Raw genomic sequence first — 23577 nt, forward strand, 5'->3', positions numbered from 1 at the left:
AATGAACAACTCGTGAAAGCGCTTGGCAATGAGTTTCTGCTTGTCATTTTCCTGTGGTATTCGCTTAAGTACTGAAGTCACATGCATCTACTGTGATTTTTAAAGTATATATATATATATATATATATATATATATATATATATATATATATATATATATATATATATATATATATATATATATATATATATATATATATATTATATTTGTGTGAAAACAGTTTTCTTAAAATTTTCAGGAATTCATGAAATCACCAATTCACTTGGGGCCATTTCATCCCCGAGGGACTAGTACTAAACAAGGCGAAACAGTGATTCATCTACACTGTTTCTGCCGTGCCCAGCAGCCTACTAGCCCATCAGAGATCATATATATATATATATATATATATATATATATATATATATATATATATATATATATATATATATATATATATATATATATATATATATATATATATATATATATATATTTATATATATATATATATATATATATATATATATATATATATATATATATATATATATATATATATATATATATATATATATATATATATATATATATATATATATATATATATATATATATATATATATATTGTAAGGTAGAAGGAACACCTGAATATTTTGTAAAAGTTTTTTGAGGAGTCAAAGTCTGTCATATTCTTATCCATTCTATTCTGCCACTATTTACACACATATACAAATAAAAAATGAAGCCTAAATTATAATTGTATTGTAAGTTATTCTTGGTCGAAGTCATGTAAGTATGGACGCTCCTTTCCTGGTTTCCCCTCAGTGAACTACTGGTTGTTATTTGAGAACGAAACGTGGACTAAAAAGATTTATCACGGCAAGTAACTGGCAAAGCTAGTTACCCAACAGGCATAATGCTCTTAACTAAAAAAAGTAAAAGAAAAAACTGAATGGCTGTTTCATGGTGTAATACAAACCAAAGGTATTTCATTTTTGGTAGATTGGACTGGGCTTTCAAACAAGGTTACCAAACTCATGGTTTATATAATAACTCATAACCATCTCTTATCATTAACAACCATTTACCATAGAACTGACATGAGCAACATCGAGTATGACGTAAGCAAACGAACCAGGAAACAACTTTTTTCGATTCTGAGGGATTTTGCTTTAACATAAAAGTATGTTAGTTTACTACTGTATACTGTTAGGGGGGCGGCTTTAACCCCGTTCATAAGCGTCTTCTTGCCTCCCTCCAAGATGGCAGCCAGGCAGGGAAGCCTTTAGTGATGACCTCCTTAGGCATTACCTCTCTATCAATTATCCTAACACCTCTCGTCCTCCGTAAGCCCTTCTGTTCTTTTAGGCGACACCAAGAGATGTCATGTGACCACGCTGCCCGGAGGGCAACTACCATCTTGTCATGGCCCTCAGGAACCAGGCTGGCACCTAGGAAACTGCATATTTTTGGCTGGACCCGAGGGCTGAGTGGACGCATCAGTCCCTCTTACAACCCATCTCTAAAACAAGGGGACCAGCCCTGTGTACCAAAGACTGCCTTTGAAGAGGCATTTATTCGCGTCTGGGGACATCACCGATAACTCTCAGGTAAGTCTTGAAGGTCAAGGGGGTTAGCGGCATCCCTATCCCATCCTATAAATCCTAATTTCTCATTTTTCTCCAAAATACCTAGCCTTGAAGTTAGTTCGCTCACAGTCCTTCCCTGTAGTCCTTCACGGCCCTTCCAAACCTTCCTACCCTGCTGGAAACAATAACAGTAACCCCTATGCCAAAGCTCTCCACTGTTTCAGCATGTTTAGTGTTTAATAATCATCAATGTCATAATGCTTCTTATGAAGTTTGGATGAGCTATGCCAATTCACTAGAGAGAGTCTTGATCCAGAACCTCGACTTCATCGAGCCGCATCGGGTCCATTTAGTTAGGAATTAAAGTTAGAGCTCATTCATACCATTCCACTATATAATGCGAGACATTTTCTCTTGCAGAGAGAGGTGTTGTCGCACGTGAAAACTCAGTGCCATCAGCTTAGTGTTGAAATCATCTCACACCACCATATTGTCCGCTCGAGGGGGAATCCCCTGTGAAGTTGCCCCCAGCCCTGATGAAGCAATTTCAAAAAATTTGTTTTTACGATTGTTTTGTTACTAGGCCCTCTTGGCCTCAGTTGATATCTGTAATCCTGTAGAGTAAATTGTTAAAGTTTACACCGGGTATAATTTAACCCCAACCGATTCATTAAATTTATTTTTACGACGCACCTTTGTTATCTGTTGCAGCCTCGTCACAGTGCTTATCGTAAAAATGCCCATTTTACATTCTTGTACAAAAATAAGAATAATAATTCCAATAATACATTCATTTCTTATAACATCTAAAGAACCACTCTCCTAATTCTTTCGTAGTAGGCTCAATCAGCTGATTCTGAGAACATTAACATTAGTCATTGCAAATGGCGACCGATTGATTTTTATACATATTACGATGACGCTATGACGTGATAATAATACAGTATAAACAGATTCAGTAAGTAAAATACCAGTTTCATTACCATTACCTTTATCTTACATACAGCTGTAATACCCTATTTGGATTATGTGAATGGATACTGTTAGTGTGACACCTAGCTTAGGTCAATAGTTCACACATACACAGTTTGTATCTCGTGTACGGTAATACAATATGGTAAAAACTGATAAGAAAGTTGCTGTATAAAAATACATTAATGGTCATAAAACCATGGTAGGCTGTGGGTAAACACAGAATGGGCTACCCACCCACTGAACTCTGTCATTTACAAGAGAGAAAAAGAAGGGGCTACATTTTCTTTCAAAGTGTATTTATGCAGTATATTTTGTTACAAATATGGGAAACATGTAGATAATTTCCTTATGCATAAAGTTTTGTTTAAAGTGTGATGGGAGTTGTTTATAAGCATATTGTGTGTTTACAGGTATTCACAATGGTAGGTGAGGAATGGCATGGAGTTGCCCTTGTACATCCCTAGATTCTTTTACTCAGCCTTATCCGGATTTTGCCATTATCCAACAGGCCCTTGGCTCTATTAATCCTGAAATTTCAGGCAGATAGCGAAATGCACTTAGGGACATTTCATCCCCCGGGAGCTAGTACTAAACACGGCAAAATACATTTGACCCCCAGGGACTAGTACTAACCACGGTGAAACAGCGGAGGTGAGTCACTGTTTCACCATGTTTAGTACTAGCCCTGGTGGGAATCAAATATCTCTGAGTGCATTTTGCTACCTCCCTGAAATTTCATGCAGTTTGCAAAATGCCTGGTTTCACTATCTGGCTGTAACATATTGATAAGGTAGAAAGAACACCTAAGTCATTTGTGAAAAGTTTATTTGAGGAGTCACAGTCTGTCATATTCTTTATCCATACTATTTTACCGCTATTTACACACATATACAAATTAAAAATGAAGCATAAATTAGAATCGTATTAATGAGTCATCCTTGGTCGAAGTCGTCTACGCGTGGACATTGCTTTCCTGGTTTCCCCTCGGTGAATTACTAGTTGTTATTGGGAACGAATCGTGGACTAAAAAAGATTTATCAGGGCAATTAACTGGCAAAGCTAGTTACCGAACAGGCACAAGGCCCTTAACTAAAAAGATTTATCAAGGCAATTAACTGGCAAAGGTAGTTACCGAATAGGCACAAGGCCCTTAACTAAAAAGATTTATCAGGGCAATTAACTGGCAAAACTAGTTACCTAATAGGCATAAGGCCCTTAACTAAAAAGATTTATCAGGGCAATTAACTGGCAAACTAGTTGCCAAACAGGCATAAGACCCTTAACTAAAAAAATTTTTTTAAATATTAAATGGCTGTTTCATGGTAATGAATATATATGTTCCATAGAATCAGTTCAGACAAAAGAAAAAAAAAAATTACATTGCTGTTATTAACAGGAAAATCCTAATCTTGATATTACGATAACGTTCATTGGCCTTCAATTACAGCTTCAAGTCTTGTGATTTGAGCTTTGGTCATTGAAACAATTTGCATCGCCTTGCAATTTACAGATTATGGAATTTTTCGTACGCACCCTTTCTTAGCCCTGAAAAGAAAAGGAGGGTTTCCAGGATACAGAGAAACAGCAACCAGAACGCCACAGAGGCAATCGAGGTGCATAAGAACCGCGCCGTCTTCTTCTTATCCGCAGGTGGGCAGAGTTCCGAAGTTGCTGTGGGTACAGCGCGCCGAAACGGACAAGGTGATGCTCTTGTTGGTCGAGAAGGTCGTGACAGTGACGGTGGTGGTTGTGGTCTTCCAGACGGTGAAGAGGAACTTCTCCTGGGCTGAGTTCTCGTCGCCTGATTTCGGTTCCTCGACTTCCGGCAGCCCCTGGGAGTTGTCCAGGCTGGTTTCGTCCGCTGACACGATGCTCTGGTCGATGCTCACTTTGCGCCTTCTGCGCAGCTTGCGGCCAGTGCAGCCCTCTGCGTTGGCTGCGGAGAGACAGAGCGCTACAGCTAGACCGAACAAATGCGCAAAGAACTTCCAATTGGGGGCTCGTGAAGCCTACACAGAGATCTTAGTACTAGATCTTCATTTCTTTCCAGCCGTCATAGAATACGTTTAACCGGAGGTTGGGTTGTGACTTATTGAAAAGTGAGGCGCCCTTTATGGAAAGATAATGTAAAAACGCCACGGAACTTCAGACGGTAGTTTTTTTGTTTTCGAGGGGGAGTTAGGGATGGTAATTACTGAAAACACAGAGGAAATCTATTGGAATTTTAGGTGTGGTTGTAATCTAACTAAGGAGGAAATGTGCTCAAATTTGAAATGGGATTTATTGGACTCTGGAATGCAGCTGACTGGCATTTGAGGTATTCGAATTTGAAGTGGGATTTATTGAAATTTGGAATAAAGTTGGCTGTCATTTGAGGTATTAGGATTTGAAGTGGGCTCAAATGGAATCTGGAATGAAGTTGGCTGGAATTTGAGTTGTAACTCACTGAAGGCGTAGCCTACTGGACTTTGGGATACAAGGTATTAAAAAATTAAATAAGGTTTGTTGCAATTTACTGGGTTGTGGGTTTCGTTGAATTAACTCATTAAAATATACTCGATACACATTAGTGAAACTTAAGATGTAGCTTATCAGAACTGGGGATACGACTGATTGTAATTTAGTAATGTAACTTACTGATCACAAGAGCAACTAGTTTTGGAACAGAAAGTGTAACTTATTGGTGTTTGATATGCCACTAACAGAATTCATAATACAGTAAAATTCTACTTTGCTATATGACGGGGAAATTTTATGTACAATACAATAATTTCGGATATAACTTGCAGAAGAAAATACAGAAACCAAGTTACAGGAATTTTTGACCTAATGGAATTTGAGACGCAGTTTTATAAAGCAGAAAACGTACTTTAAAAATGGTTGGAGCTGGACCTTGCGTAGGGTGTTATGGAGATAAAGTAAATTAGGGAACACTTTATTTTGAACATGTACTATATCCTGCTTGTAATTTGTAACGTTAAAATCTAAATTTTAGGCTCCTCTGGCTTATAACTAACAGCAAAGGAAACAAAATAAATGCCATTAAATATATATATATACACATTTATATATATACATATACATACATATCTACATACATATAGTCTTTTCTATTAAAGACGGAGGTATCTTGAGATGAGGTTGCTAGCCCAGACACCCTGTCTCATGTGGATGTTCAAGTGGGCTTAAGCGCTAACGGCATCTTGCATTTCTTGGTGATCACAATTACTGATCAGCTCGAATATATATATGTGTGTGTGTGTGTATAAACAAATTATAAAAATAATATATATATATAGAATACATTATATATATGAGCTAAGTGAAGAAGGATATGTGTGTGTGTGTCGTTGTGTGTGCTGGCGTGTGTGTTTCTCCTAAAACAAATTATAAAAATAATTAATTAGGAGAGAATTTCAGTGGAATTCAGTCATGGCTGATTTCTGAAGATGTTTCTGAGATAAACTGCTGAAAGTTTTTGATTGTGATTTGAATGAGCTGGTTTGACGAATGGAATCAGATTATCCTTCTTCAACTCTGAGGTTAGCGACTAGATTTTGATTGATTGATTATTGACTGAGAATTTGACATGAACTGGAAATCAGGTTATTGACTGGTTTCATTTCTTGAGAGATGTTTCTGTTTATTTAAACTGCTGAAGGGTTGTTGATTGTGAATTTGAATTATTATTTATTAAAAGTTTGACGTGAATTGGAATCAGATTATTGACTGATAATTTGACATGAACTGGAATATGGTTATTGACTGAGAGTTTGACGTGAACTGAAATTAGGTTATTGACTGAGAGTTTGACATGAACTGGAATAAGGTTATTGACTAAGAGTTTGACATCAACTGGAATAAGGTTATTGACTGAGAGTTTGACATGAATTGGAATAAGGTTATTGACTAAGAGTTTGACATCAACTGGAACAAGGTTATTGACTGAGAGTTTGACATGAGCTAAAATTAGATTATTGACTGAGAGTTTGACATGAATTGGAATAAGGTTATTGACTAAGAGTTTGACATCAACTGGAACAAGGTTATTGACTGAGAGTTTGACATCAACTGGAATAAGGATATTGACTGAGAGTTTGACATGAACTGGAATTAGGTTATTGATTGAGAGTTTGACGTGAATTTGAATTACGTTATTGATTGAGAGTTTGAATTATTACTGACTGAAAGTTTAACATGAATTTGAATAAGGTTATTGACTGCGAGTTTGACATGAACTGAAATAAGATTATTCACTGAGAGTTTGACATGAATTGAAATAAGTCATTGACTGAGCCTGACAATATACCAGAGGTAGATGGAATAGCAACAGAATGATTATTCCCCCCCTGGGGTTTGGGGATTGCCTCGTCCAGGCCCCAGATCTCTCTCTCTATAAATATATATATATATATATATATATATATATATATATATATATATATATATATATATATATATATATATATATATATATATATATATAGAGAGAGAGAGAGAGAGAGAGAGAGAGAGAGAGAGAGAGAGAGAGAGAGAGAGAGATTTAAATCCAGGTCCATTCATGATTCGCTTACCTTTCTTCAGATCCAAGATGTCCCGCTCCTCATCTTGTTCCGCTCTGACGAAGGACGCGCAGACGGCGACCAGGACTCCCAGCAAAAGCAGTTTCGTCTCCTGGAGAAGAGAAATGAAAGGAAGTTTGGCTTCAGTCGTTCTCATCCTCATCGATATCCAACGGTCACGGTTGGCAGGATCGAGCTCAAGAGGTCCATACTCTTTATACACTTCAATTCCTTGCCATCACCAGCAGATATACGCGAAAAGTTATTCATCCAGACTGGGCCATCTTCTGAATGTTTTTTTTATCAAGATCCGTTCATCCTGTCCCTCGGATTTCCAATTGACTTATGTGTTGACAACTGGCGTTTCCTGGTGGTCACCCATCCAAGCACTGACTTGACCCCAAGTTGCTTAACTACCGACTCTGTATTTTTACAAGCTCAGAAACCAAAGTTCATTGTGGTAATAATGCTGCTGTTATTCAATGTTCAATTGTTGTTCTACCGTTGTTATGAATAATGACGAATTTTACTAACTGCTCTTCTGGGAATGGTGGCGTAGCTCATTCAGCAAGAAAGGTTTTTTTTTTTTTGTCTTGTTTTTGAAAGCAAGTGAATGTAGATTTTTTCTTCCCAAGAATGAAATTCACTGCCTTTTGCTAAACTTAAGGTCGATTTCGAGAAATTATGTTTCCAGGCGCGATTTTTTTTTTATTTAACCGATGAAACAACTGACAGTTTTTTACAAGTTTTACAACACTAAGCCCTTCGCGGTAAGACAAGTCGTATATTTTACAAGGCTCGTATCATCACGGTAAAAAAAAAAAAAAGTAAAATATCTAGTGGCAGATCGCTTTGGCTGAAATCGACCACGGCGGAAGTTTGAACCGCTGACCAGCGAGACACTAGTCCAACGCTATATCATTTCCTACAACCAAACCTCTTTCTTGGCATTTGGACCACTAATCAGTAATACATCATAGTGTCCCGCTGGTCAGCGATTCAGATTTGGAAGCAATGTTTTTGTCTTTTAACTCCAGACAAGATTACAAGCTCAATGTGTTATATATATATAATATTATATATATATATATATATATATATATATATATATATATATATATATATATATATATATATATATTATATATATATATATATATATATATATATATATATATATATATATATATATATATATATATATATATATATATATATATATATATATATATATATATATATATATATAATGTGTGTATATAATGCTGTCTGTATGTATGTATAGACTGTATATATATACACATATATATTACGTATTAGTACTTAAGACAGCTTACTTATTTCATTTTCTTCAATTAGTAAACACAAACACACACATATAAGAGTCCACACTAAACCATCTCTTCAGTTCCCGTAAAAAAAAAACTACAATTTAATCACTGATCTTTCTCTTGAATTCTTCGAAGTCCCTCTACTCACCATCTTGCTCCAGTGCCTCCTCTCGTTGCGCCAAAGACCTTTTGCGCCCCGTATATATCGCGTTCCCTCCGACTAGAAACGCGCGCGCGCGCTCGGTCGAGCTCGCTAGTGTATAACATCATCTCGTGATTAAGAGGCGAAGCGGATTCTCTTCCTTTCCTTCGGACCCAAAACCTTCCTGAAGAGTCACACGAATGAGGAAAAGAGTGTCCTTCGTGGGAAGGCTTTGTTTTCCTGGAGAAACTGGTCTCAGGGCCTTCATGCCCTCTTGTCTGTTCGACTGAACTGAACTGAATTGAATATAGTATTTAGGCCAAAGGCCAAGCACTGGGACCTATGAGATCATTCAGCAGGAGAGGGTTGAGGAAAGTAAGATGGAAGAAAGAGAAAATGAAAGGAGGTACAGTGAAAGGAATGAAAGGGGTTGCACCTAGGGGCCGAGGGTACGCTGCAAACACCCTCAATTAATGCTTACAGTGCACCGCATGAGGTGCACTGATGGTACTACCACCCCTAAGGGATGTCTGTTCGACTGGTCCATTCTCTTAACGTCAACTTGGGAACCTGAGTTCAAGTGCGAATATTATTTTCTAAAACGGTGAATGATAATGGCCTTCAGTTCATTTTGTGAAAGCCAAAAATGTCAGGTTTCAAGACAAGGGATAGCGTATGGGTTACGCCCTGGTTAAAGCGTAACTGAAGCTTGTAGCAAACCTTAGTAATCTAATCAAGAGGCAGTGGGTCAAAATGAGGCCCGAAAGTCAAGAGGGAGTTTTCGTGAAAACTCAGCTAATTAAGAATATTTCCACCACCATCGAACTTTTATTTCTCATTCATCTCGTGCCTTAGCCATTGCATACACCTGTAGCTAATTATTTGCTTATTTTTCACGGAGACGAGGCATCTAACCCACCCTTCTCATCAAGCTTTCTCTTCATCCGTGAACGCGGAGTGGAAAGAACAACGCATTAAAATTCACACTTTATCTATGGAAATCATTTTCTATCCATAGATATAAAATGGTATGGATATCATAGAGGTCCAAGCCAGGTCTGTTAATTCCCTCAAATACCTTGTCGTCACTTATGTGTAAATACTCTATGTGTAAATATTCCTTTGTGTGAATACTTTGTGTAAATACTCCTCTGTGTAAATACTCCTCTGTGTAAATACTCCTTTGAGTAAATACTCCTGTGTAAATACTCCTCTGTGTAAATACTTTGTGAAAATACTCCCCTGTGTAAATACTCCTTTGTGTAAATACTCCTTTGTGTGAATACTCCTTTGTGTAAATACCCCTTTGTGAAAATACTCCTCTGTGCAAATATTCCTTTGTGTAAATACTCCTCTGTGTAAATACTCCTTTGTGTAAATACTCCTTTGTGTAAATACTCCTTTGTGAAAATACTCCCGTGTGTAAATATTCCTTTGTGAAAATACTTTGTGAAAATACTCCTCTGTTTAAATACTCCTGTGTAAATACTCCTTTGTGAAAATACTCCTCTGTGTAAATACTCCTTTGTGTAAATACTCCTTTGTGTGAATACTCCTTTGTGTGAATACTCCTCTGTGTAGATACTCCTCTGTGTAAATACTCCTCTGTGTCAATACTCCTTTGTATTAAGTACTCCTGTGTAAATACTCCTTTGAGTAAATACCCCTGTGTAAATACTCCTCTGTGTAAGTACTCCACGTTGGTATAATGCTGTCTTGATCGATAACAACCAGCCAGAATATGGTAAGAGTACCATAAGTTTTTCCTTGCTATTTTACAGAAACCTAAAATAGAATGGAAATGACCATACGCACAAAAAGGTAAAAATTAGAACCAAACGATGTGCAGTAAAAAAATGTATAAACACGGCAAATAAAGCAAAAAAATAAATAAATAAATAAATAAATAAATGGGGTTGAGTACAATATTCATGAAAAAAAATCCATTCTTCACATTCAGAAAATACCAAACAATCCAATATTTGACAGTATCAGTTCGCTATTCAAAACCATCAAGTTGATTACAACGTTCCAACGAATGTTTGTTAATCTCATTCTTCACAAAATACATATCACTATCAAGTTGGAAACTGGTTTGGTGGACAAACAAATAAAACTATCAGCAAACATCTCAATTCACTGTGAGGCACCTGCCAACGACCTGAAATGTTGAACTGTAGCTTCATCTGTTATGTACATACAAAAGCTGTTATCCCTGAAAACATATACAATGGTACTGTATATATACATACATATACATATATATATATATATATAAATGTGTATCTATTTATACATTTATTTATATATATACACACATGTATATATAAAATGTATACATTTACACATTTATTTGTGCATATATTAATTATATACACATGTATATATATATATATATATACATATACACATATATGTATATATTAATTATATATACATATAGATAATATATATATATATATATATTATTATATATGATATATATATATATATATATATATATATATATATATATATATATATATATATATATATATCAAGAATAAAGTTAGTTTAAATTAAGCTCTTGCATGAAATTTCATTTCCACATTAACCGTGTAGTTTAAATTTAATACTGGATACAATATTTATTTATGGTCATATAACAGTAAATTATTAGTAAACATTTCCCAGCTCTCTCTCTTGAGAAATTTCTATACCTCCATTGTAATGGAACCAATCTGAAATTCCCAGATTGTCTCCCCAAACTCTTAATTACAGGGCATTCAACGGTTCATGAAAGAACTTTCTTTTCTATACCCAGACCTTGGCAAGGAGGTCAACGTACCCACCTCTTCGCCAACGCAACAAGGAAATCTCTGAATTGGTGCCGTGGAGGAGGAAAAAGGACCCGAAATTTTGGGTCTTGGGCGAGCAGCTGTCTAATCTAAATTTCGGTTACCTTAATATATAAATAAACATATATATATATAGATAAGGATATATATTTCATATATAATCTTATATATATATACAGGTATAAATAAATTTATATTCATGATATATATACATTTATGTATATATGTATATATATTTATATATATGTATATATATTTATATTATATATACACATATATATGTGTGTGTAGATAAACCTACATGGAATACTGATTTCAACTTTGGTACCTGTTAATCTAAGCAGTGAGATAGCAGCTGTTTGTTTAGTCTATTGTTGTGGGTTTCAAAATTACTTTTGAAAACTGCATTTTTCGTAGAAAATATAAGATATAATATACACAGGCATTTTATTCATGCCGATTATCATACATGACTATGTATGAAGACGTGTATGGATACATATTTGGAAAAGTAAAAAAGAAATATAGGACCCGATCTCGAGTTGAAAGAGCACCATTCAGTGGCAAATGACCTGTTATTTATTATTATTATTATTATTATTATTATTATTAGACCATATCTCAAAAGAAAAACGCGGACAACTTAGCTTGCGAGATTAATCTGGTCTGGTTTGATTTAAGTAAATTCGACTATAAAGCCAAACACTGGGGCAATTTCAGCCATTCAGTGCTCAAGACAGTAAAATGGTTGAATGGTTGGACAGAAAAACTGAAAAAAGGAAGCGGAACGGAGGCAAAGTAAAAGGCTAAAAAGTGGGTGCAGCAAGGGGCCTAAGGGACGCTGCAAACTACATTTAGTAATACCCAGGACCCACTTATATCTTAGGCTGCGTCTACACTAACGAGCTTTGTTCGGCGAACACTGTCCGATGTGACGTCAGAAGCGGGCTAGTTCTGATTTTGCCAGCTATTTCTCCGCTTCTGACGTCATATCAAAGTAAGTCCGTCGAGCAAAGCTCGATCGTGTGTGTACGCAGCCTACACCGCACCACGCGAGGTGCGCTGACGGTACTACTACGAGAAGTGAGCAATAAACCTATACTGCACCACACGAGGTGCGCTGACAGTGCTACCCCCAAATGAGGAGTAATAATTTGGAGGGATTGCTAGGCCTTACGTTCTTTCCTTAGAACAAATTGACTTGATAATCTTTAGTAACGAAACTGCCAGTTTCCCCCGTTAGAATGCTTCGAGATTGTTTTATATCTTCTGGATTTAAACGGGCTTAATACCATATCAATTCAGATAGTCGTCAACTTTTAAAACTACCCTCACCTACCATATCCTCGTCACATAGATAAAATCTTGTTACTCGTGATATATACGATTAGATTAAACTATCACTGGCCACACCCCCGTCTCATAAGGATAAAATCTTTATACTTGCATTAAGACAATTAAAATTACTAAGGCATGCCACATCCTTGTGACATTCTACTTCCTTGATGAATGCAAGAACTTGATACTTCACGAAAGGATGAACACAAACCTTGCAGTTAAGTATTAGACCCGGGTAAAAGCACTATTCACATAATGCTTGCAACAAAGCTTTATATACAACAAAGTCTGTTTAGACAGTACATTATCTCATTTAAAGGGTAGGCTTTGTACACTGAAAAAATATTGAAAGGAGGGCTGAAAGAACGTTCTCTATCTCAATGTTTGAAATAACATTCTCCCTTTGCGAGAACAGACAAGGATTGAATAACCAACTCTATGTGGTGAACTCATCACCACCAACTCATCACCACAAACATCACCTAGGCCGTCTTTACGCAACCTCCCTACGTGAAATTCCCCCATTGGCTAGGCTTTATCTTCCACCACAAATCACTATTTGTAGTCTCCCTTTTCACAGTTCTCAAAGTTCCATATGAAAACTGCCCCGTAAGGGGGTAGTGCTGTCAGTGCACCTTATGCGGTGCACTGTAGGCATTACTTCAAGGTTCTTTGCAATGTCCCTTCAGCCCCTAGCTGTAACCCCTTTAGTTCCTTTTACTGTACCTACTATCCTTTTTCATATTCTTTCTTCCAACTTACTCTCCAGCCTCTCCTAACACTTGATTCATAGTGCAAGTGCGAGGTTTTCCTCCTGTTACACTTTTCAAACCTTTTACTGTCAATTTCAGTTTCAGCGCTGAATGACCTCATAGGTCCCAGTGCTTGGCCTTTGGCCTAAACTATCAATTTATATGAAAACTGAACATTAGTTTAAGAAAGTTTAATTTGTATTTCACATTTTTTCAAGAATTTCACATTTTTTCAAGAACAAGACAACAGTTCAAGATAGCAAGTACTGATATCTGGTTGAACGAAGCTCGAGACTTATAAAATGGATTAGTAAATATAAATACCTATAGTCGAGTTTTGCTTTATTTTCCCTTTTTTATACCCTTACAAGAGAAGAATTAACGAGATGTACATTAAGCCGACATGCACTTTTACATCTAAAAACTAAATCCTGGGATTAAGTCCAGGAACATATCCCCCCTCTTTGTGGCATTCACCACAATCCTGTTTGATTCCAGCACCACTACCAACCGTCATGACCTTGGATAACTTAGCTCTGTTAACCTGCAAAGAAAAAAAGAAAAATCAACCTACACTAATTGAATGGTAATCAATTTAACTCCCGGGAGGAAAATTTCAAAAATACTTTTTTGCCAAGCATACCGAAATGCTATAGAGAAGTGGCTAAGGCTACCCAACAGCTACCAACGAGTCAAGTTTCAGATACATAACGTAAGGTAACAAAATACATGCTAACGTGAAATTGCCACTGGTACCAAATAAATGCTAACATTAGCGAGAGGTTACCAAGTAAATCGCCCCAAGTTTCCAATTAATGCTAACAAGATGCTAGACACACCAAGTAACTGGTAACTAGTAGCAAGAGGCTCCAAATGAAGCCAACAAGTAGCAAGAGGTACCAATGAATGCCGGCAAGTAACCAGAGGTAACAATGCTAACCTGCCAGATGTATAACAAATGCTAAGCAGCAGCAAGACGTACCAAGTAAGTGCCAACGTGTAGCAAGACACAGGCAACCAAATAAAAGCTAACGAGCCCGTCGCAAGATAAAAAAAAAAAAAAGCAAACTTGTTAGGACGCCAAAGCTACCAAATAAAATCTAACAAGTTAAGCTGCCAGAGGCTCCAAATTAATGTTAATAAGTCATAAGTGGTTCAGGCATTACGATATTAGCCGAGTCCAGAACTGCTAAGCAAATAGCAGTAAAATCTGGCAATAGGCCTATTGCACACTACTGGCATAAAACAAGACCAGATTTATAATACAAATAAAGGGTTTATCATTTGTATTCTTAAGACAGCTGGAGAGAGATTTGATAAATATACTTGTGTAATTAAAGTTTACACTGCATTAAGTGGCTAGCCTATATTTTTAAACAATCGTTACCCAAGTTCAAGCTATACTTTACGTTACTTAGCGACTAAAAATAAAAAGCCAAATAATGAAGCCAATTAGTATATTTTTACCTACAAAACATCTGGACCTGAAAATATGCTTGTTCAGGGTTAAAATCTTTGAAGTAACAACATGGACATTAACTTAATACCTTAAAATTACGTGAAATCTTACGTTATCTTAACTATGGAGTAAACAAATGACAATATAAAACCCTAAAAGTTACGTTAAAAAGCATGAGCAAAGTATAAAACTAGTTAAAACTAAACGAAGTTACTTTTGACAACTTCGAAAGGGATAGATCTAAATATGGAATATAAACAAAATGGCTAGTCTACAAAATTTGGCACCTGAAAGAAAAAATATTCAAGTTTAAACCCTCCCATAAACCTGTTCGTAGGTCCTAAGACCTACGAACTGGGTATTAGGAAGGCCCTCCACCCCTACAGGGGCACCGCCCCGTAGGGGTGGAGGTAAAAAAAAAAATCGGTTGATATCAAACCTTACCTTTGGCTTTGTGCTAACTTTTTTTTTTAAGTACTTACGTTCCCTTGGAGTAGTTCGAGATAGGCTTCACTGTCCTCAAGTAGTAGTCCTGAATTCCCAAGTAATCTGAAAGAAGTTACCAACATCCATTAGTGCTCTGAATTACAATGCAGGGCAAATTTAATTTGCTTTTATGATGAAATGCAGCACAAGTTGAAAACATTGACAATGGGAAATAAAGCTTACAACTACAAATTTTTCCACAGTAGTCTTCCATGTTTTATCTGTAATAAAATGTAAAAGCAAATGAGACCGAATACAAACCTCCTTAGAACTAAAACACCAATCGTTAACTGGCCCTTGTCGTTTCGGCCGTCAGTCATTTAGGCCGTTACATCCAAACTGGCAAAAGGCCGAAATGGGTGTATATAATACTTAGATCCCCGAGGGGCTAGTACTAAACTCTGGCGTCCCTTGGAGCTTCCGCTCTGTCTTACGGCCTAAACTTCATATGGGTTACAGCTGTGACAGCCTAACAGGTTCACGGCCGAAAATACGGCCTAATCGTCCCGAACTAGAAGTCAAATGTACTTGGCGGACGCTCGCAATGTAGCATTACCCATAAATATCTTCCATGTACTCGGCACACTCTGGAAAAGTTTCAATTTGCAGTTTGTACCCGATTTTGTAGTTTGTAACAATGACAATGAACTATGATGAGTTATTTTTAGTTTTGAAAATAACCGAACAAATAATTAAATACCAACGATTATAAATAACAAATGTTTGTATGCAATGATTCCCATCAATGACAATGTTAAAATCCAAATAAATAAATGCTTAAAAATATTTTTAAAAAATAGGACTAGTTCAGGAAGTGTTACATGCAAAAACCATCAGAACTGCTACCAAGCAGCATACGTAAAAGCAAAGAACGAGCAGTACGATCAAAAGCATAACTCTAAAAAAAAAAATACTTTAAAAGCAGCAAAATGATATGCTTAACCAACCGGTCTTAAAACAAATATAACAATAGCAACTTAGCCTGTGCAGCTTCCCGTTTCTTTACCTATGCAGCTGGAGAGCTTACCTGTAACCACAGAACCTCAAAGTAAATCACTCTCCACTCTCCAGAAGACCGTTTGAGTCCTTATCACTACAACAGCTTACCCGTGTAACCAGGACAACCATTATTTTTCTCAGAAAACGGGAAGAGCGATGACGTCATCAACAAGGACTACATAATCAATATTTTCAGCCATGGACGGTATAGAGTTGAGGCTTGAAGCCGTTTGTGTGTTTAAGCGGAAACTGAAAAGATTCTGTCGTGGCGTTGGCACTGGATATTTTCTCCTACATTCTAGCAGTTCCAGGTTCTCTGCTAAAATTGTCTTTCATGTATCATAACCGAAAATTACTTTGTTATTTTTCCAAAGCAAGCATGAAAATTCTTCCGGTTCAGTAAATAAATGGTTACCATTAGCGAAACATTCTCAATACCGGCCTTGTAAATTCTTTATTTTCATGTTAACTGTCTTGATTTTTCATGTTCATTCTGTTACCAGATTTTTTAGGTAATTCTCATGCTAAAAAATTATAAAAAACTAGACTCAACGCTGCCCTTCTTCGAAAAGGAGTCCTCTCTGTTTGTTAGGTAGATACAAGGGTCCACAACAGACCACTTTTCTCTTGATAGACTCACATGAATTTAAGCTGGCCTTCTAAACATATTCCATTCCCGGTAATAATAATAATAATAATAATAATAATAATAATAATAATAATAATCACAAAACAATAACGACAAATCGAGATGGATAGGAACCACTGGCAGGACCGCCTCCTAACTGAAGTATAGGACTTCCCTCCAAGGCTTCCATCCTACATCCCCATAAAACTTTTATTGTAGGCTTTTTCAACCCCATTTCTTCCTCCCAAGAAGACGAGTTTTCCTCCTCAGTAGGTAGAATTCCTCACATTTAAAGTCAATTGAAGAGAGGAAAAGGGAAGGTCCCCTACATATATAAATGAGGCTCGGGAGATGTCGAGAGTCACTTGATTCTGTCTCCGAGTGAGTCTTTTTCTCTTGGCATGATGGTGAGTCCACCCCCTCCCCCGAGTGGTTACTTCGGTCTAGAGTGAATGGTTTAGATTGTGGTATTTTCTCGTTTGGTATCTGTAGCAGCGTCTAATTTGATTTGTATAGGGTTTGTATCATCTAAATCGTCAGATGAAAACTATTTTGCTGACGTTTATTTTAATTTAGCATGTTATCATACCGGTACATAGGCCTATCAATTTTAATAAAAAGGACGATGATAAGGAAATACGTAGTTTTAGGATATTTTTTTCACAACGGTAAATAAAACTAGTGGTTTTATAACATCACTTCTGGAAAAGCGAGGTGACATCATCAATTTTATTTTCGTTTCTGTAGCCATGATCAACAAGTCTGAAATTTTCGCTATCCTTCCATGACAACCTATCGGCCAATAGTAAGTGCTGTAGGTTGCCAGCGCACGATAATGAAACCTGCAAACTCGTTGGCTGATATATTCAGTTTACACTACAAAAACAAAAATTAAAATTAATAAGTTATCTAATACCTCAGTGCATTTGTCATGGTGAGCATATTTGCTTTTTATTTTGGTATCGGCCCTCATTGTGACTCACTGTCACTTGCATCAAATAGCTGAGGTTAATATTGCATCCAATAACGTCTTGTCACAGTACGATATCGGTTTTTTTTTTTTATCTACAGAAAGTTGCTTGGAAGACCGTCATCTTAGCTCTTGCTGTCACCTGCGCCGTTGCTGACAGGAATGCTGACACCGGGGAAGGTGAGTAACTGTTATAGACAGCTTGTAGTTGCAGTCATGAGTAAAGTTATAGTTAAAGTTATGAATTCCAGGTTATCCCTGAGTCTGCGTGTATTGGTTTTTGCTTTGTATTTCAGCAAGTACCTGAATATTCTGGATATGAGCATTATCGTTCCCACATTCACACAAATACGTATTTGTATAAAACATACTGTATATATATAATGTTTGTGTGTGTATGGGTGTCTGTTAGCTTATCTATTGTGCTTTTGCACATTCATTATTGCAAAGACTACCTAATGAATCCACCAATCAAAGACTCAGCCTAGCCATTCTGAAACCAACGCGTATGTGATCTAATCTAAATAACGATCTTTTGAAAGCAAACCATCTTTATTTTTGTTCGTCTTTTGATAACGAATCCGTTATAAAGTGAACCAACGTATCTTAATCTCTCACCCGACTCATTCGTCTTTCATGTCGCCCCACGAGCAGACGAAACGAAGGGGAAAGCTTCGTTCAACATCGGTCTAAGGGAGAAGATCATCATAGCCTCCTACGGTACCACGACCTATACAGAGATCTCCACCAAGACGACCGTGATGCCCTACACATGCTTCACAAGTAAGGAAGGTTTTATTTTCACAAGTTACGTCACTTCTTACGTGTTGAGTCATGATCATTATCCGAATCGTTTCAGCAATTTTGAAATGTTCTCTAGTTTGTTATGGTGATACTGAACAGGTGGAACATTTATTTTTTAAACTACCAACAGCGACATTTTAAAAGTCAGAGCTGCTCCCCCCAAAGACCGAGGATTGCACAAATATCTCTTGTTATTAAAAAGGCAGGCTGTTGTGTTATATGTACCCTTATCAATTTACCTTCAACCATATTTTCTCCCTCAGCGAAAGCCCAGGCGTGCCAGGGAAGAAGATTCCGCAGACGGCAGAGGGCGCCACCGAGCATGGAGGACATCGCGGCACTGGAAGCAACGGATTTGGACACCTCGAAGGAACTACCTGGAGAAGAAGCACCTTCTGCCGAGATGAGCCAGAAGGAGAGATTGGTCTTCACCGTCTGGCAGACGACGACGACAACTGCCACCATCACGACCACGTCTTTGAACCGATCCTTCACCGTATCAGCATCGGCCTACTGCACGTATACGGGATTCACCGGACCGGTCTGTTAGATGGATGTATGCTTTACCGGTGACCATTCAATCGGCTGTTGTTTCTCTTCATTTCTTTTTTCTTTGCTATTCCTGAATTCTAAGAACTTCGTAATTTAATTCTGCCGTGCGAGGGATGTTTGGCAAACTAACAACCTCTCCTCTCTCTCTCTCTCTCTCTCTCTCTCTCTCTCTCTCTCTCTCTCTCTCTCTCTCTCTCACGAAATGAACAAAGTAGTGGATTTCACAGGCATTGCTTCCAATTTATTTCTTGTGTGTGGTTGTGTATTTATCGATAAGAGTACATGTACTGAATATTGACCATGGAAAATGTAATTAAATCAAAGGAATGCAAATATTAACTTGTTAAGCATAGAAGCTATATATTACTTTCATTCCTCTTTGAAGCTTGTACATATTTGACCCCTCTGAAAGTAAAGATGATCATTGTGAACTGTGTATGAATTGAACCACCCTCAAAATATACCTTTTTAATGTTATTATAAATGCAAACATACTTTTTATATTATGACCACAAACCAAACGATACAAAGAGCTCTAACCAGTCCACTGACTCAAAATTCTAAACATTTTGCAAATGAGGAATTTGCTCAAGAAGTTGGACAGCTAACCGGGAGGATGCCAATGAGAACACATGGGAGGTAAAGGGCAGGAAGTATAGCTGGTTAAATTCCGTTTACAGTGCGCCGTCCAAGACACAATGTAGGCTCTGACCCATACAGATGGACTTCGGGAATTCCAAACCATTTTTTGTGCTAATGATAAACGTGAGTTTACTTAGGATACCGTAATTATTATTATTATTATTATTATTATTATTATTATTATTATTATTATTATTATTATATTATTATTATTATTATTATTATTATTATTATTATTCGAGCAGAGAAATAATGTATCTGGTATCCTCAAAAATCGTTCTTTTCTAGGCGACAAAATTATATTATTATTATTATTATTATTATTATGCAAAGAACAATTGCGTTCTGGCAAATGCAGAAGACAAAAATATTATTCTCCCTTAGATTTTGCAAGTATACTAATGTTTCAGACTTGAAAATACAAATCTCTTTTTTTCAGTCTCCCTAAATAAAAAGTAATTTTTAGATTTATGAAATATAGGAGATTGGCGTTTTAAAGACTTTTGAAATGAGGTCCAAAGATTTTTTTCTCAGCAGTCTCCTGTGTTAGAATACAGGCAATTCCCGTTCTTTAGACTCCTAGAATAATGGAGACATCTTTAGAAATAATATAAAGAAACTTTTAGACGGAGAAAGGTCTCAATTTCAGCCTCTTGAAACAAAGAAAATTTTCTTCACATTTCTAAGATCTCACAAGAATTACAGTTGTTTGGTAAATTGGAAAAAAAAAACCTGTATTTATAAGTATTTATTTTCAATCATGATTTTATAAAAAAAAAAATATAAACAAGTACTTCAAGGTAAAATTACTAATGCACAAGTTTATCTAAAGCTGATGACTACTAAAGAATCATACAGTAAGTATGTACAGGAGAAACTACAAAAATAAACTATTATTTCTCTGACATTACGTAACATTATATTACGCATCTTACAGTTACTAGACTAGTTTAAAAGACTTTGAGAAAGTCTCTACACTTTTTTTTATTTTACTCTTGGCAAAATAGGTAAATAGATATTTTCCTAATATAGAAAGATATTGGCTTAACATGACAGTACTGGTTCCGCACTAGGACCCTCAGTCGATTATTTCTAAAATGAGAAAAAAACTGAATAGAAAGAAGGTAGGAAGCAATAGATTCAAAAGGGCCTCAGTTTTTCTTAGAAACGTACTAGTTTGAAAATGAAATATGTCTTGAGATATCGTGAGCTGGTGGGATAGTAGAAGTAAAATTAAATAAAATAGAGGAACCACAAAGAGGCTTACAAGTGATGAGTACCTTAAATAAGGCTGAAAAAGTATGAAAAACAAAATGAAAGGAGAAATCACAAACAGAAGTGACAGAACGAGTATGGTGTGGCAATACTCAGTATGGAAAGTCGCAGAGACGAAAAATACAATAAAGGGAGGAACAAACTATTACAATAATTCCTAAACTTTAACTACATTCTATCTTCCATCATGGAGGAAATCTTCTTGGACACCGATCTCACGATGGCCATCATATGCTGACTCGTGTATGGACACGTCGAGTACAGGTCCTGGCACGGTGCCCCAGAGTAACCGGCGTCCATTGCGAATTCGTAGGCCGCTCTTGCACCGCCTTTCTTGCTGACTCGTGGACGCTTTTTTCTGTGTGATATTGAGAACAGAATTGAGTTTCAACAGCACAGTAAGCTTCTGAATGTGTGTGTAACTCTTCAAAACATTCATCAACTACACCATAATACAGTAGTTCTTGCAAGTATCTCACGGAATCTTGAGTCTATAGTTCAAGGTCTTTGGTTCTGAGAGAGCAGGGTGACAGAACTTTCTTTAGAACTTTTAAGCAAGTTCATCTACTGTAAGTCTGTCCCTTTAGTCTGTGAGTCGCTTCTGTAAACACAGGATGACAGGGCTTACCTTAGAAGCTGCAGCAAAGAAAGCTCATCTAACTGCAAGTCTGTAGCAGACCTTGCAGCTAGCTCACAGACGAGCCTTTGGCCACATCTGGTGGCATCAGCAGCTTTGACTTTCCTGAAGAACATGTCTTCTTCACGGCGTTCCTGCATGTGGAGAGGATTTGTAACCTAGTTATTGTTTTTTTTTCTGATTTTACATACAATGAGATATCTAAATTGTTTACCAAAATAAATTCCATTAATTCTCTAAAATTATTTTTATGTTTGATAAGTTTTTCAGATGCGGTATTTTTTTTACATCGGAAAAACCTTACAGTATTAACCATACATAGAATAACATAATCTGTAATTCTTTCAGATCCCTGAAAATACTTATGGTGATAAAAAAAAAATAATCATTGATATAACTGTACCTTTGCATAATAGGCGTAAGTCCAAAAGGGCTCCCAGTTCGGAATTTCTCTCTTTCTTCTAATGGAGGAGTAACTGCTTGTAAGGAGACCTCCTCCTCCTCCTCCTCCTCCTCCATGTCCCCCGCCTCCTAAAACTCCACCTCCACTATAACCATCTCCTCCGTCAATGAGAATAATTTCGCCATGCCCGCTCCCACCTCCTCCTCCTCCTCCTCCTCCACCGCCTCCAACATAACCACTTCCTCCACCTCCATGTCCACCTCCTCCTCCACCGCCTCCAATAACTATTCCACCTCCACTCCCTCCATACGTTCCTCCACCTGTGCTAATAACAACACCCCCTCCATGGCCACCGCCTCCTCCACCATAACCTCCTCCTCCCCCTCCTCCTCCTCCACCACCACCACCACCATGGCCCCCACCGTGACCACTGCCTCCTCCACCATAACTTCCTCCTCCTCCTATTCCTCCGCCTCCTCCGTGACCACCTCCTACATGTCCACCTCCACCTCCTCCTCCTCCACCATAACCTCCTCCTCCGGACCCTCCATGACCTCCACCTCCTACATGTCCACCTCCGCCTCCTCCTCCTCCTCCTCCTCCATAACCTCCTACTCCAGTTCCTCCACCTCCTGCATGTCCACCTCCACCTCCTCCTCCATAACCTCCTCCTCCAGCTCCTCCATGACTTCCACCTCCTCCACCATAACCTCCTCCTCCAGCCCCTCCATGACCTCCACCTCCTACATGTCCACCTCCACCTCCTCCTCCATAACCTCCTCCTCCAGCTCCTCCATGACTTCCACCTCCTCCACCATAACCTCCTCCTCCAGCCCCTCCATGACCTCCACCTCCTACATGTCCACCTCCACCTCCTCCTCCTCCAACATAACCTCCTCCTCCAGCTCCTCCATGACCTCCACCTCCTCCTCCTCCACCATGACCTCCTCCTCCAGCTCCTCCATAACCTCCACCTCCTACATGTCCACCTCCACCTCCACCTCCTCCTCCTCCACCATAACCTCCTCCTCCAGCTCCCCCATGACTTCCACCTCCTCCTCCTCCATAACCTCCTCCACCTCCTCCTCCTCCACCTCCTCCTCCTCCACCATAACCTCCTCCTCCTACATGTCCACCCCCTCCTCCTCCTCCACCATAACCTCCTCCTCCTCCTCCTCCTCCTCCTCCTCCAGCATAACCTACTACTCCACTT

At 37.7% G+C, this 23577-nt stretch overlaps 2 protein-coding genes across 7 annotated transcripts; both read right to left on the bottom strand.

The window, feature by feature from the left end:
• Window positions 1-7121: 7121 nt before the first annotated feature.
• On the bottom strand, window positions 7122-19384 carry LOC136846716 (uncharacterized). Of its 6 annotated transcripts, none has more exons than XR_010855505.1 (4): window positions 16461-16574; window positions 15716-16041; window positions 15451-15517; window positions 7122-7221 (listed from the first exon to the last, which is right to left on the bottom strand). XR_010855505.1 is itself a non-coding variant. In XM_067117826.1 (3 exons), exons 1-3 carry the CDS (start codon window positions 19318-19320, stop codon window positions 14023-14025), a joined length of 324 nt encoding a protein of 107 aa, XP_066973927.1. In that variant the 5' UTR covers window positions 19321-19384; the 3' UTR covers window positions 13839-14022. The 6 variants fall into 6 exon arrangements, 1 of the variants encoding a protein (XP_066973927.1); XR_010855507.1 differs by lacking the exons at window positions 7122-7221; window positions 16461-16574 and adding exons at window positions 13839-14053; window positions 19095-19384; XR_010855504.1 differs by lacking the exon at window positions 7122-7221 and adding an exon at window positions 13839-14053.
• Window positions 19385-20870: 1486 nt separating this feature from the next.
• On the bottom strand, window positions 20871-23560 carry LOC136846349 (uncharacterized). Its single transcript, XM_067117148.1, has 4 exons — window positions 23493-23560; window positions 22365-23409; window positions 21953-22095; window positions 20871-21682 (listed from the first exon to the last, which is right to left on the bottom strand). The coding sequence occupies exons 1-4, from the start codon at window positions 23558-23560 to the stop codon at window positions 21493-21495; spliced, it is 1446 nt and encodes a 481-aa protein (XP_066973249.1). The 3' UTR covers window positions 20871-21492.
• Between the last annotated feature and the right edge of the window lie 17 nt (window positions 23561-23577).

Source organism: Macrobrachium rosenbergii, chromosome 15 (genome assembly GCF_040412425.1).
Source record: "Macrobrachium rosenbergii isolate ZJJX-2024 chromosome 15, ASM4041242v1, whole genome shotgun sequence".
Taxonomy (NCBI): domain Eukaryota; kingdom Metazoa; phylum Arthropoda; class Malacostraca; order Decapoda; family Palaemonidae; genus Macrobrachium; species Macrobrachium rosenbergii.

What these genes read in the sequence shown, in the direction of transcription:
- LOC136846716 (XM_067117826.1), bottom strand. Translation starts at nt 19,320, where the DNA reads ATGGTGGCAGTTGTCGTCGTCGTCTGCCAGACGGTGAAGACCAATCTC. An exon ending in GGGAGAAAATATGGTTGAAG is followed by an intron (nt 15,518 to 19,094) that starts GTAAATTGATAA and finishes AACTTCTTTCAG; the next exon opens with ATTACTTGGGAATTCAGGAC. An exon ending in TCGAACTACTCCAAGGGAAC is followed by an intron (nt 14,054 to 15,450) that starts GTAAGTACTTAA and finishes TTTTCTTTGCAG; the next exon opens with GTTAACAGAGCTAAGTTATC.
- LOC136846349 (XM_067117148.1), bottom strand. Translation starts at nt 23,560, where the DNA reads ATGCTGGAGGAGGAGGAGGAGGAGGAGGAGGAGGAGGTTATGGTGGAG. An exon ending in CTTACGCCTATTATGCAAAG is followed by an intron (nt 22,096 to 22,364) that starts GTACAGTTATAT and finishes CTCCACATGCAG; the next exon opens with GAACGCCGTGAAGAAGACAT. An exon ending in TCTTTGCTGCAGCTTCTAAG is followed by an intron (nt 21,683 to 21,952) that starts GTAAGCCCTGTC and finishes AATATCACACAG; the next exon opens with AAAAAAGCGTCCACGAGTCA.